The 14,398-nt window shown below is 37.2% G+C and overlaps 1 protein-coding gene across 1 annotated transcript; it reads right to left on the bottom strand.

The window, feature by feature from the left end:
* Window positions 1-10,883: 10,883 nt before the first annotated feature.
* LOC113496727 lies at window positions 10,884-14,077 on the bottom strand. The gene is made up of 3 exons (XM_026876044.1): window positions 12,776-14,077; window positions 12,251-12,523; window positions 10,884-10,928 (listed from the first exon to the last, which is right to left on the bottom strand). Exons 1-3 carry the CDS (start codon window positions 14,075-14,077, stop codon window positions 10,884-10,886), a joined length of 1,620 nt encoding a protein of 539 aa, XP_026731845.1.
* Between the last annotated feature and the right edge of the window lie 321 nt (window positions 14,078-14,398).

Here is a 14,398-nt window from a genome sequence, read left to right as displayed (position 1 = left end):
TTTTAAAAATCAAATTGTGTTACCAACTCCTGTTTTTAACCGTAAATCCTCATTTGATTGTTTTATTACTTTCAAATGTATGAAATTCAATGTTATTAATGTGACATCTACCTTTTATTTTCAAATATTGGACAGTTCTCTAACAACGCTAACGATTCTCAGTAGTTGGACGAAAAACAATGGTATGTTACCAAGTGTACTGAACGAAAATTTTTAAGGGTAAAAAAATGATTGAAATATTTTTCCCTCCAAAAAAGATTTCATGATTGAGAACACTGTTTGTGTTCAAAACTAGTCGGGCGGTCACGACAAATACATGTAACTAAATCGATATTAAATAATTAATTTGAATCAAGAAATTTATTACAATAAAAAAATCGATATCTAAATTCCTCTGCTAAACATCTACGTATATTCATAGCGTTCAATCTCTTCATTACCGAAAAACGAAGTAAATGAGCACTGAAAAATGTAATACGTCAGAATGTCATTGGGTTCCACAGTAATGGCCCGGTGTACCACAGGTGTCTGGGACGTTAGCTGTTGCGGATAGCACTCGTAACTCATTTCAGTCGTGAATGGATCCAGCGATTTTTATGCCGACCGTACCGCTCAGATTAGTGTGGAGTTTCTGCTAGTTTGATGGACTTAGTAATGTTATTATCGGCTTCGTAACGTTGCCTTTTGATTGTAATCCCTTTATCAGTTTCTTTTGTTTTGAATTAGGTTTTCTTTGTAAGGTCTGCAGAGAATTTTGGTGAGTGAAAATATATTATTTTATCTTGATCAAAATTAGGCTTGCTTTAGGTGAGCTAGGTACGGAATATTATACGCGTAGTAAATTATCACTTTAGACTAATTTCAGATTCTTAACCTTACACCTACAACAGCCCGACCTAGTTATAAATTAACCACACAGCTTTATTCTTAATTGGGTATGTAGCACCAAAAATGATTTTAATAATTAATTATTTGGTAACTAGCTGTTGTCTGTAGCTTCGGCCGCCTAGATGTCGGATTGGGATAGCAAAATAATTAACCTTCTTAAACGCAGTCGTACAAAAGTTAACTCTACAATTTCATCGAATGAGCTTGAAGAGGTAAGAAATATAAACATATACATGCTGCAATATACACTTAACAGATAAACATAATATTATATTAGTGTCAAATCATCAATTCAATCATTGTGATGATTCGCATGGGCTTTAATCAAATAAATATATCCGCTTTACGAAAGGTACATAATAATAGCAATTTTCATATTCCTAAACATCGAACTACATCGTTAGCTATACGACACGTAAAGTATAAATATAATATCTAGATATACCTACAGTCAAAGATCTACACACATTTCAAGTCCACAGTAAACTAACGCGCCCAGACAATGCACCAAACTACAAGTGGATCGTTACCGTTGAAAATCATCGATATTATGGTCCGCAGTATGCAGGCTATGGGTAGAACGGAACCGATTACGTAGCTTTTGTACAGAATATTTTTTGAGCCTTGAAAAATGGGTCAGTATAGGATAATGCCGGCATTTCTTTTACTGCTCTTTAGATGTTTGAAAAGTATGAAGTTAGTTTATTGGTTTTGTTTGTGGAATGTTGTTTGTTCAAATATTAATGGAAGAAAACCGGACAAGTTCGAGTCGGACTCGTGACAGTAAGGATTCAGAATTTTGTGCAAATAGGATAAAGGACTAGAAATTTCCAAAAAAACGACACCTATTCATTGTAGGATCTCATCAGTAGTTGCGTAACCTTTTATTCTTATCTTTTGTTGATACAACGGCATGAAGCAGTCATCATGTGTCAAAATTTCAGTTGCTTAGCTGTGACGGCTCTTGAGATACAGTCCAATGACAGACGAAAGGATAGACGGACAGCCACCAGAGTCTTAGTATTGCGGTTTAGTTTCAAACGTTGGCTACCCTAAAAACAGTACAAAATGAATGAGGTAAGATGGAAATTCTTCAGTCTCAATATCTTATACATTCTAACTTGAATCAGACCCAGTTTGACCATGAAGAGCACTATTCAATCGGAATGAATAGATAAGTCAAGTCAGGAATCAAATTGAATGAATTCAAGCTATTGTACTGGTGTAATTGGTTGGACAAACTAACTATGGACTAACTTTGTGCAAAGCGAAGCAGAAACGTCAATGTCCTGTCAAGGGTGTTGGAACCATTTCGAAGGTATGAGGACTTGTGCCGTCATTATTAGACGAAATAATAATATTTTTGAACCGCAAGAAGATTTTTATATTCGAGATGTCATTGCAGTTTGATTCATTGGTTTTTTGTGCACGTGAAACAGGTTTAATTCCAACGCAAGCGAAGTACTAGTTTGATTTTTTTAGATTATATGTTCTTTGTATGTTAGTTGTAAGACACCTCTTTAAACAGTCAAGGATAAACATTGTGACAAAACCTGGATTACAAACATTGGAATCTATGATCGCCTGATGGAGAATGAGCATGGTGATCAATTCTTAAACTTTCTAAATGGACGGAGGCTTTATTAAATGATGTAACGGTTTACTCACGCGTATTTATCGGGGTAGCCCGACTAGTTTCGGACCCAACCGGAGTCCTTAATCATGAGCAGACGCGGCGGGATCGCGAGTCGAACTGGGGTTGGGTCCGAAACTAGTCGGGCTACCCCGATAAATACGCGTGAGTAAACCGTTACATCATTTAATAATGAATCATTCTCACGACAGTTACTGGACGGAGGCTTGTTTAAAGATTTTTGTACAATAGTTACGGGGTCTTGGCCAGACAACGATTTTTTTTACGACGGTATAAGTAAATTTGTTGCAGTTAAAAATCATCAGAGATTCGAAACTCACGTTGGTTCGTTTGTATGTTTCTTACTTATATTGATAACTGAATTATTCAACTCAAATGACACAATTAAGCTTAACGAACCTTTCCTTAAATCTAAAACGGTATAGAAAATTAAACAACCGATCTTTTAGAACAATATTTAACATTACATTTCGCAAAAAACGTATATTATTTTACCTGAATAAAACGTTGATTATAACTAATAGCGTTCCATTTGAACTAATGAAAAGCAATACAGAACTGAATTCTGATGAGGCGGTAAAGACTCGTTCATACTGTGCGACACCGAATAATAAATTCATTTTTAACAAGAAAAAAACGAAATCAAAAAAAATCGATATCTCATTTAGAGGCAATGTGAAAAAAGTGTTCATTAACGAAAAGATTCAAGAGAAACATTATCATTCCAATAACAATTTACAAATGGAGCTCAGTAAGTCCTTTTAATAACAAACAGAAATAGATCGTTATACCCCAAGTGCTAAGACAAAGAAAACAAAAGAAATCTCACATAACGACGACGCCCACGTAGACACATCTTTGCGAAAAAACCTAAGTAAAAAATAAGTCATCAGTATTCAAGGGGTGTACCAAAGCATCTTTGGGCCCGTCTTGTACAAATGCTTACAGATTATGATGGACATCTACATTTCAGCGTGTCTCAAAGAACGAAAAGATTTGATCATGTACCCTGAGTGTTGCTTAGAATTGTGAACGTGGGGTGTCAAAAGCAACCTTTACGAGAAGGTTATGAGTAGGCAAGTTTCGCCTTTGTACATTTCGGGTGGATGTATTTGTCGAATGGCAAAGTTATGACATTAATGTTTGGATTCAGATATACACTATATCTTTTTTTTGCTTTCCTTTCTTTTGTTTCAGAATATAAAATAAGGTTACATGCTTTCTAGCTTCAGTAGGTGTAATATGTTAAAGTCCATTTTGTAAACCAAATTGTTTCTCTTTATAATATCCAATGGAGAGGAAATTCATGATACTGAGTAAGTATAGTGTCAATGCTATTAAATACTATTTCAAAAGTTACTTATCTTGTTTTAAGCTCTTTTGTGGACGAAGATCTAGTGCCATAGGAACGTGGTAACCTTATTGGATTTAGACTTGGGATTTGCTTTGCAGATAAAGAGTTTTTAGAAATCTTTCTCCAAAACGTTACTGTATGGTAAAATAAGAACCTCATAAATATCCAAGCGATAAATATAATAAATTTAAAACACCTTAACAACTGGATCTAGTTTCAGCTAGTTCTAGCCAACTAAACCCAGGTGTACCCAAGCCACGGCTTTTAGCTATAACATAATAATAATATATCAAACGAGAACGTTCTAATCGTCGATTCTAAGGGATTACACAAATACTGGGATTACATGAGTTCAATCGAACTATAGTTAGTTACCGGAACAGATTGTACGGTGCGTTAGCAATTACGCAAAGCCACGGATAAGTAATAATCAATAACTTGAAACTAATACTTTGATGGAATTTATTATATTAGATTGATGGATTAAACATAGTTGAGTAGCAAAACTTATACAGCGTTTTGTGATAGGCAAGTTTGTAGCTAGTTATTTTCAATGTTGATAGTCTAATATGTATACTTTTTCTTGTATGTACTTCTTTCAAAAATGAGGTGGTAGTTTTTTATCTGTAAGGTCACAATTTGGGGATGAACCGATTTTGTTGATTTTTTTTCATTTTTCATCATGAAATAGCTGTCATTTCGTCCCGTGAAAATTTCGTCATCTTAAGCTCATCATCATCATTATCACAACATCACAGCCCTTTTCTTTCCAATGCTGAGCATAGGCCTCCCCTTTCACGAACTGTTTTTAAGGTCCTCATCAAGTTCGGGCTAGTAGTTTTTACTTGAAGCCGGTTGTACGATTTTGTTCCTAAAACAATACAATTGTTTTTCTTTGTGAGATTGATATGTGAGCTAGGGACTTGAAATATTACCTTCGAACTACACAACGACATTATTTTAAACATTCTTAAATGAAAATAATAAGCAGTGTTCATTTAACAAACCAACAACGTAATAAAACATGACCGTTGAACATCAACCTAATAAAAATTAATCAGAACTCAGGCACCCAGCATTTAAAAAAGGCGGTATCGTGCCGATTACGCGACTCATTTAAAATGATACAAGGCACTCGACAAGCTTGCCAAATACTCGGGCTTCCTGCACCGAATGGGAACCGTATTCTGAATGTTTGTGAAACGTCACGCGAAATGATTGGTAACGTGAAGCGTGTTACTGAATTTCAGCGGAATTGTTGAATCGAATTCACTGCTAATGGATTGCGAGCATCAAAGTGGATTTCGAAAATTTAACCTCCAGAGGGATCATTGGTTCTCATTAAGAACGAACCAGATCATTTTTCATTACTATTGTTGGCTATGTTCCATCAAATATAATATTTGAAAGAAAAAGAATAACAAAATATTTTCAGCCAAAACTATGATGATGTATTATAAAAGTTATAAATAATTTTCTAGCTAATTTATCAATATTATTTTTATTATTGATGCGCAATAAATCTTCATAACCTTATTACCTATTTATACTGTGAGAGTTATAATTTATGTTAATAAGAGCAACTAAAAATACTAATATTAATTCCAACTCTCTAAATTTCATATTGACGACGACGAATTCGAAGAACACTCAGTTCGAAGTAACGATTCAAAGGCTGGAAAGCAGAGTCTTCACAAAAGGACTTGAAACAATGTTTTTTTACAACATTTCAGAATAAGACTCCTTCGGGCTTGCTAAATTTAACCGAATGCATAAATAACGAGCTTAATTGGGGGTGAAATCATGCTGCAGTTTTGATGAACGGCTCGAAATTTAAAAACGACACCCCGGTTTGTGCAATTTCATTGGCTAACGAATACTTTTCGTCGGGCCCTAATTTTATTTACTGCGTTGGATTTGTATATGAAGTTCTTTAAATGACGTGTTTTAATCTGTTCGTCTATTTAACTGACTTTGATCTTCAACATAGATATAATATTTTAATTTGTATTATCACATCCTTTATCAAGTACATACTTTCGAATGGTTCTTAGATAATAAAATTCTCATTACCCCTATCTCTATTTCCATCGCCATAGTCTACTTCAAATTCAACTTCTTTAAAATCGACTGATATACCGTTCTGAGCTATGATGTTTGCCATTTAAATTAAAATAATATAAAATTCTCACTGCGTTTAAAATTATTACCATAGAATTTACGAATACCATCAAATTAATTCGCAATTCTCTATCTGCTATTAAATGACTCCTTTTGATCAACTTCTTCAGCTTTATGAGTTTTGACTGTCGTCATTAAGTGTCACTCGGCAACTGAATTCTGCTCTACTTTTGAGGGTAGCTTTGGGGCAGCTGGCATTGTTGATTTAACGAGAAAAGTAACTCGACTCCGTGATTCATGGAAGTGTGAGTAAAGATTTACGAAGTTTGTTGTAGTTCAGTTCCGGATTGCGTTTGGTTTAGGGGATTTTCATTACCTTTACCAATCGTTGCTTTGAAAACTATTAAGTATGGTCGTACCTTTACGTATAAATGGTTACAATGGGATATAAGTTACGTAACGTTCCAAAATCCATCCACGTCTATAAAAACATGATTCAGAAGATTGGCCAGAAGCCTATATTATTTGATTTGTAGTCCGGTCTGTCATTTCATTACTCTTACAAATAAAGGTTATTTTACAGTAACCTGGGTCGAGAATACAAGAAACAGTCACTCTATCGTCTGGACGTCACCCCGAAATATCTTTTGACGAATTTCAGTTGATTGAGAATAAAATTACTTAACATTTTCTCTAAATCTATTCAAAGCATCGCACAGCAGACATTAAATCTAAAAAATACCTATTTTGTTTTGAGAATCAGCTGACATTTCTGTTATTTTGCTTGAGTGATTCCGTTAATAAATCTCCTTTCATCTTATTGGATCAGACGTTATTAAAAAAGATAATAAGCAATTAAGTATATCTGCAGACGAAAATATTTATATTTCAGGTGTTCTGTTTCAAAGAATTGAGGTACTTTTAATCCACATTATTATTGTGTCTCAAATATGATTAAATGAAATACTAGCTGATAAGAACTTAATAAATTTATAAAGTGTAGTTAGACTTTCTTGTGGGAAACTCGTGGCTAAGCTACAACACAGTGCAGGTTCTGGCTGGCGCTTACTAATTTTATAGCTTCTGATTACCCAGAAGTTAGAAAATCTAACAACCAGTCTTACTAAGGGTCATTGTGTTGCACAGGTAACTGGGTTCATCAGATCAAGTAGGTATACTCTAAAGCTTGAATACAGCTAAACACTTAGCTGTATTCAGTTAGACTGACAGAACACAGTTGAGAATAGACTAGGCAGATAACGATTTTAACTGTCATCTTTATTTGTATCCAACGAACCTGACCTTTTGTAACGTTGCACGAAATTTTGCGAATCCAAATACAATACTGATACTATAAACAGGCTTCCAAATATTCTCTTATACATACAGGTCAATGAAACAAAATAAAGAAGAACAGAAAAAAAACAAAAGCAATTCCATCATCAGAAAGAAAAAATAACAAACGCAAAAACTTAACACACAAATGTAGCAGCGGAAAAATTGAGGCTTGGATCGCACAGATGTGTGGAACGGTACCGACGACAAATTGTTTTATCGAAAATTACTTTCTGGAACGGAAAAGCGGATAAATTTCCATTTTTCTAATGGAACTGAATGGAGCCGGTCCCTTGGAGACGCTGACTGGCGTTCGTTACAATTACTAGATCCGATAAACCGTCGGATTATTTTACAACTGCATCCATGGGTTAAGTGGTGTCCGCTCTGTTTCGGTTGGCTTTTAAATTAATTGGAATTGATTTATTCTATTCCTAATGCTAAGCAGTGACAGGATACTCAATAATAGGTGAAATCTAAATTCTTGGCGATTGTTTTTGACGATTCTTTTCTATTTATAATTAAGTTTTCAATTATTTTTTTTAACTTAATTTTCAAATATTTTCTAGTATCGATAATCAGCCGTTTTTGGTGGCACGTACGGATGGATAGCAAAATGCCAGTAATACGGTTCTGTATTTGTTCTTTGGAAACGGTACCCTAATTTTTTTTACAAGATTCTTCTTTACTTACCTCATGCATTAGAATTGATGTCATCCAATTTGTTTTTATATTTCCACAATTAAATTATAATCTGCAACCTCTATATTCATAGTATATTCGGTATTTTATACCGCTCAGGACTTATAGGTTTTACTTGCCCGTAACCACGTCTAATTGAATTTGATACAGGTAGTAAAACAAAAGCTGTCAAAGACTCGACTGGCTCTACACAGAGAGTGGATCTGCCTTTATAATTATAATACCTGAGGATAGGAAAATCGTTCTGTTTATAAGTCTATGTAGCCTAAGGGTAAAACGGAACAATATTCCTAAGGCGGTCCATGAGAATGTCCGTCTGGCCATCCGTAGATAACCAGGCTGTATTTCATGATAGATAATGATGATGCAAGTTGCAGAACAACCAACACAGAAATCGAAGTCAAGCATTGGTGATAACGTCAAAGTATGATGCGATACCAATTTGTGCATATTTATTTTTCTTCTTTTTCTTCAAAGTCAAAGTCAAAGTTAATTTTTTTTATTTCAATAAGACCAGTTTATGGCACTTTTGAACGTCAAAATTCGTCAACGTTCAGTCTTCAATGTCACCAGTCTAACTTGCCTTTTGCCAGGCTATTAGTAGCAATTAATACATCTAAAATACAGCACTGTTACTCGAAGAACATTTTATTCCCCTTCATATTAATATTTTCGTGCTGACTTATTGGTTTCTTTCGCATTTTCCGTGTCAGTATTTTAATAAATTATAATTTCTCCCTACATTCCTTAAAACCTCTGGGGTCTCAGGCTCTCTTTGCTAAGAACCGTACACGTGTTGTTTGGCATTTCCCGTTGGAATCCCTGAAGACCAATGTTTGGAATTGTATCCGTTAAAAGCATTAGCCCCGATCGCTATTACTTAGGTGTAAGTAACGGTATCGGTCAATTTATTAATTTATTTTAGCCATTATTTCAGAGTATCGTCTTTTCGTTTATCGATAAAGTAATTTTGGTTTAGTGTTTTATGTAACAGCAGTAGGAATTTGGTTTCACTGTTTATTTAAAGCAAATTTGATTCTTTGGTATCTAATAATCGTCAATTTCAGGTCTCAATCAATCATCAATCAATCAGCCAATCATAGTCCACTGCTGGACATAGGCCTCTCCCAATTTACGCCACAACACTCTGTCCTCCGCCTTCCGCATCCAGTCCCCTCCAGCGACCTTTCTCAGGTCATCGGTCCACCTGGCGGGCGGGCGTCCTACCTTACGGTTGCCGAGCCGCGGTCTCCATTCTAGGACTCGTCTGCTCCAACGGCTATCGGTCCTTCGACAGATTTCAGGTCTGTGAAACGAAAAAGTTACTTACTTGACTTACTACATTTTTACTAAAACTTATCAGATAAATTCAACAATTTACATAAATGTAATAAAACATCCCTTCATTAAATACCTGCATGCCAAAAAACGAATGAAATTTAAGTTTACAAACAGGACGAAACAAAAAAAGGATATGTTATGTTTTGTTTCATCCCTATCCATGTAAGTATGTATATGTATGTTTCAATATTCAGAAACCCAAATTATTAAGACGACGAAATATATGCGCAATAAAAGTTGATTATGCAAGCTGATGCCTCATTGCTGTCTATCAACCCAAAGGGTATATTTTGTGATGCGATTAACATAAGTAGCGCGAAGTGACAAGCAACAGGTACAATAATTGTAAGACTTTAATACTGTCTTAAGTAGTTTGACGTTGGTCGCTTGAGACGGCAAGAAAAATGCTCTAGTTGATTTGCTTTTAAAGGGACTTTACGTATACAGTACCTGTAGTAGAGTTACTATAATGAAAGTATAGTATAGTAAATAAATATAAGCAGCAATTAAAAAAAAATCCTCCAGTAAGGAATTTATTCCTTTTGTCGCGGGGTTTCACAAAATTTTAGGGCAGGCATTCGTGGATCACATAAACGCTTGTTCTACGCTGTGATTGAACGTCGTGGTGATCTCAACCACTCGGCTGTCAGTGCTGTCAAGCCCTCGTTCATTTGTCAACTAAACTAAGCCGAGATATGAATGCTTTTTATAGTTGCTTTTATTCATCGCGATATCAGTCAGTAGCTATAAGATTCCCAATTGAAAAAAAAAACATTTAACAAACGATAAAGGAATGAACATAGCTGCATTCCTTTCAACTTCCGAATAACACAATCCACTTCAATTACCAAAACAAATCTTATTCTAGGTCTTACCATAACCAAACTGAACTGCTGAGCTGAAAACTAGAATAAACAACAAAGTTTCGAACGTACAAACTAAAACACAGCTTTACCAAAATCAACAGAGGAACGCAGTACAAACTTAATACACTCACGAACAATATTCATACGAGAAATGAAAATAACTAACCACTGAATCAAATTCCCTTTCGGGCAAAGCGTTTTATTCAAAGATTTGCTCTTTCATAATGAAATGTTGTTATATCGCGGTTATAGCGTAGAATATATCAGTTGTCTTTTGTAGGTTTCTATAATGACAGGTAAAACGGAAATCTATTACTGAGACACCACTGTCTGACCTTCTGTCTGTCACCAGGCTGTAACTCATGAGCGATTATACCTAGATAGAAGAAACTGTCACAAATTATAAGCTCAAGCCACGTCAACTCACGGCTAAGAACTTTGGTTGTTCCAAAACTAGACAGAATCCCGATGTATCTTGATATCATCTAATTAAGAATTCTTATCCCCCCAAAAATTGCTAAAAAAATTACTGAAAACAATTTCTGCAGTGAATGTTACTTTGACTTCGTTGATCTAGTCTCTTGTCTTACACGTATTCAACTCTGATAATGATTTAGATATACTAGCTGTTGCTCGCGAGCCCGCCCGCCAAAAATCGAAAAAGATCCTACGGGAATATAAAATTAGTCATATTAACAATCTGTGAATCTTTTGGGCACACTCCCAGCCGGCAGCGATGCCGATGAATTTTTTGATGCTTTAATTTAATAATTTTTTGTTTTTTAACTTGTTAATATTTAAATCTGTGAAGCAATTTTCGTAATTCGTTCAGTGGTTTTTGGGTGAAAGAGGAACAAACATCCATACATACAAACTTTCGCGTTTATAATATTAGTAGGAGGATAAGTAGAAAGTAGGATAACGTTCAAAATTATAATATACAAGCGATAAATACCGTTTAATAGTGATTTAATATCATTTGAATGGACTCGTTTTAATTTACAGAGTTCGTTGAGCCCGTATTTTTGAGCCTAATGTTTTTAATCTATTTCGTATTAGACGCGAAGAGAGAAACGGCGCCGATTTCTGGAATAGCGTTATTTGTAATATGATTTATTTATTTATTTATTTATACTTCTTATACAAACAAGTACAATGGCGGACTTAATGCCAAAGGCATTCTCTACCAGTCAACCAAGAGGTGGTGCAGAGAAACGGGAAGTGGGTGTATAATCAGAAAAGACAGTCGATGAAATTAAAAATATATACAATCACACATATACACACAAATATATCTACCTATATATATAATAGACAGCTAATACATACAATTAAATAACCAGGGAATACTATTACGTAAAATTATCTACATAAACATACATATATAATATATTAGACAAGGTGAGATTCTTGTGATGACGACTCTGCCAGTTTCATAAGAAACAATTTGCGAACCTTTAATTTGAACACATTGCGGTTTGTGGACGTCCTGATCTCGAGAGGAAGGGCATTCCATAGTAGAACGGATTGGACTAGAAAGGAAGAGTGAACAGAGCTAGAGCTATGAGAAGGACAGAGGAGAAGACGATTATTAGAAGACCGAAGGTCACGGCCATGGTTGTCGCATAAGTAACGAAAATAGGGCGTTAAGTAAGCAGGAGGGGTGGGAGAGAACAAGATAGAGTAGAGAAAAGAAAGAGTTCGTACACTTCGGCGCTCCCGGATCGGCAGCCAGCGCAGTTGGGTACGGTAAGCAGACACATGGTCGTATTTGCGAAGGTTAAAAATAAATCGAATGCAGTTATTCAGAAGTCTATCTAATTTATTTAGGAGATCTGCATTCAGGTCTAAGTAGCACACGTCGGCATAGTCTAGGATTGGGAAAATTAGGGTTTGCACAAGCATCAGTTTCGTTTTGGATGGGAGAAAGTTCTTTAGGCGGTAAAGATTTCGTAGCGTGCCAGTGACTCTCTGGGACACACTAGTGACCTGAGCTTGCCAACTCAGTGATGAGTCCATGAGCAGGCCAAGATTTTTTACAGTTTGGCTGACGCTAATAATTGAGCCATTGAATACGATGGGGGGAACGGCTAACTCCTCCAATCTGCGAAGCGTGCGTTGACTGCCTACGATAATCGATTGGCACTTAGAGGGGTTCACCACCAGACCAAACCTCTCAGACCAGTCCCGGACGTGATCAAGGTCTTCGTTGATCAAGTCTATCGCCCTGGAAATGTCCCCCACACTAGCCTGCACGTAAAGCTGCAAGTCGTCAGCATATAGGTGATACGAACACTGAAGACCTTGAGTTATAAGATTAATGAAAATAGAAAAAAGTAAAGGAGAAATTATGCCGCCTTGGGGAACACCGGAATTCAGCTCGCACCAATTCGACGAAGATTCACCGACGCGAACCGATTGCCGGCGACCCCGAAGATATGAAGAAAACCAGATCAGAGCCGCAGATGACATCATTAGGGTGTCTAGGATAGAGAGGAGAATATCATAACTCACGGTATTAAAGGCGTTCGAGAAATCAACCAGTACCACGACAGTAGCCTTAGTATCCTCCATGCCCGCCCTAATATCGTGAGTAACTTTAAGAAGAGCGGACGTTGTGCTGTGACCAGGCCTGAAACCAGACTGGAGCGGGTTTAAAAGATGGTGCCGCGAGATGTGCAGGTACAGTTGCTTATGGACACAAGCTTCCAACACTTTGGACAGGAATGGGAGTATGGAGATAGGACGAAAATGACTAGGCAAGGTAGGATTGGGGACTTTTGGTAAAGGAATGACGTACGCCATACGCCATTGTTCGGGAACTTGACCAGACCAGAGGGAAAAATTTATAATATGGGAAATCGGAGAGAGCAGGAATTCTAGGATGGGAGTGATCATGCGACGGCTGATGGCGTCAGCCCCTACAGCGTTGGATTTGATGGAGAGGATAATCCTTTTGACGTCATCTTCGGCTACTGGTGAAAATGAAAAAGCTTGAATGTTAGGCCGGGTTAATGCAGACAGCTGCCTTAAAGTACGACTCATGGCTTGTTGGTCCATGGGGTAAGTGGTAGAGAAATGTGCATTTATGTCATCCAAGCCAAGAGTGAACTGATTGTCCAGGTTCCTCATCCTGCCAATGCCCAAAGAACCGAGGAACTTCCAGACATCGACAGGGGAGGAGGAAGATAAATTGTTGAGAATGTGCTGGCGTTTGGCGTTACGTATCACCTGGTTACACTTATTCCTTGCAGCTTTAAATAGGCGCCAGTTATTTTCACAACGCTCCCTCCTAAACCTGCGAAACAACCTATCCCGTCGCCGCATCATCATGCGAACTCCCCTGGTCATCCAAGGAGCAGGCAGACGTTTGATTTTAACTTTGTGGACCAGGGCATGTATGTCGTACAAGTCCTTAATTAGCCTGCAAAAAATGTTGACTTTAGTGTCGATGTTAGGTGCACTATACAAGTCGTCCCATTTTAGATGAGAAGCATCCCTATGCAATTTCTCCACATCCATACGGCCAAAAGAACGCAAGTGCAGTACCCTAGGACGGGGTTTAGGGGGTTTAAGGCTGTACGAGAGGAAGATGAGGTCGTGGTGGGAAAAACCAGGGGCAGGAAGTTGTCCGGAGGCTGAGACCAAGGAAGGACTCGAAGAAAGGATAAGGTCAAGCCAGGTATCATGTCCGTCAATGATGTGGTGAGTGGCTTGAAGGGGAAGAACATGAAGACTTGAGGACCTTATAATTTCGAGGAGTTTACGGGAGCGAAGGGAATTTTCGGAAAGGAGGTCTGTGTTAAAATCGCCCATGACGATAACATGTGAATACTCGGACCCTATAGATTCCAGCACCGGTTCGATGCTGGAGAAATAGTCGACAGTGGGAGGACAGTAAACAACACCAAGGATAAGCTTGGCCCCTTTGACAAAAACCTCAAGAAAGAGAAATTCGGAAGAAGCAGAGGAGCCCGGTGAGGTGGCGAGAATCTTAAAAGGAAACTCGCTACGTAGGTAGATAGCGACACCACCGCCCCTCTTCTCAACCCGATCATTCCTAATGAGAACGAAGCCAGGAAGGGGGTAAGTAGTTGAAAGAAGATGAGGTTTAAGCCAAGTCTCGGAAATCAGGAC

Source organism: Trichoplusia ni, chromosome 8 (assembly GCF_003590095.1).
Source record: "Trichoplusia ni isolate ovarian cell line Hi5 chromosome 8, tn1, whole genome shotgun sequence".
NCBI lineage: Eukaryota > Metazoa > Arthropoda > Insecta > Lepidoptera > Noctuidae > Trichoplusia > Trichoplusia ni.
Note: the sequence above shows the minus strand (reverse complement) of the source record. Positions and strands in the feature narration are given on the sequence as shown.

Coding starts and splice junctions, on each gene's coding strand:
- LOC113496727 (XM_026876044.1), bottom strand. CDS start 14,077: ATGGGCGATTTTAACACAGACCTCCTTTCCGAAAATTCCCTTCGCTCC. Junction 12,524..12,775: donor TCTCGAACGCCTTTAATACC/GTGAGTTATGAT, acceptor GACGACTTGCAG/CTTTACGTGCAGGCTAGTGT. Junction 10,929..12,250: donor CACTGAGTTGGCAAGCTCAG/GTCACTAGTGTG, acceptor ATATTCCCGTAG/GATCTTTTTCGATTTTTGGC.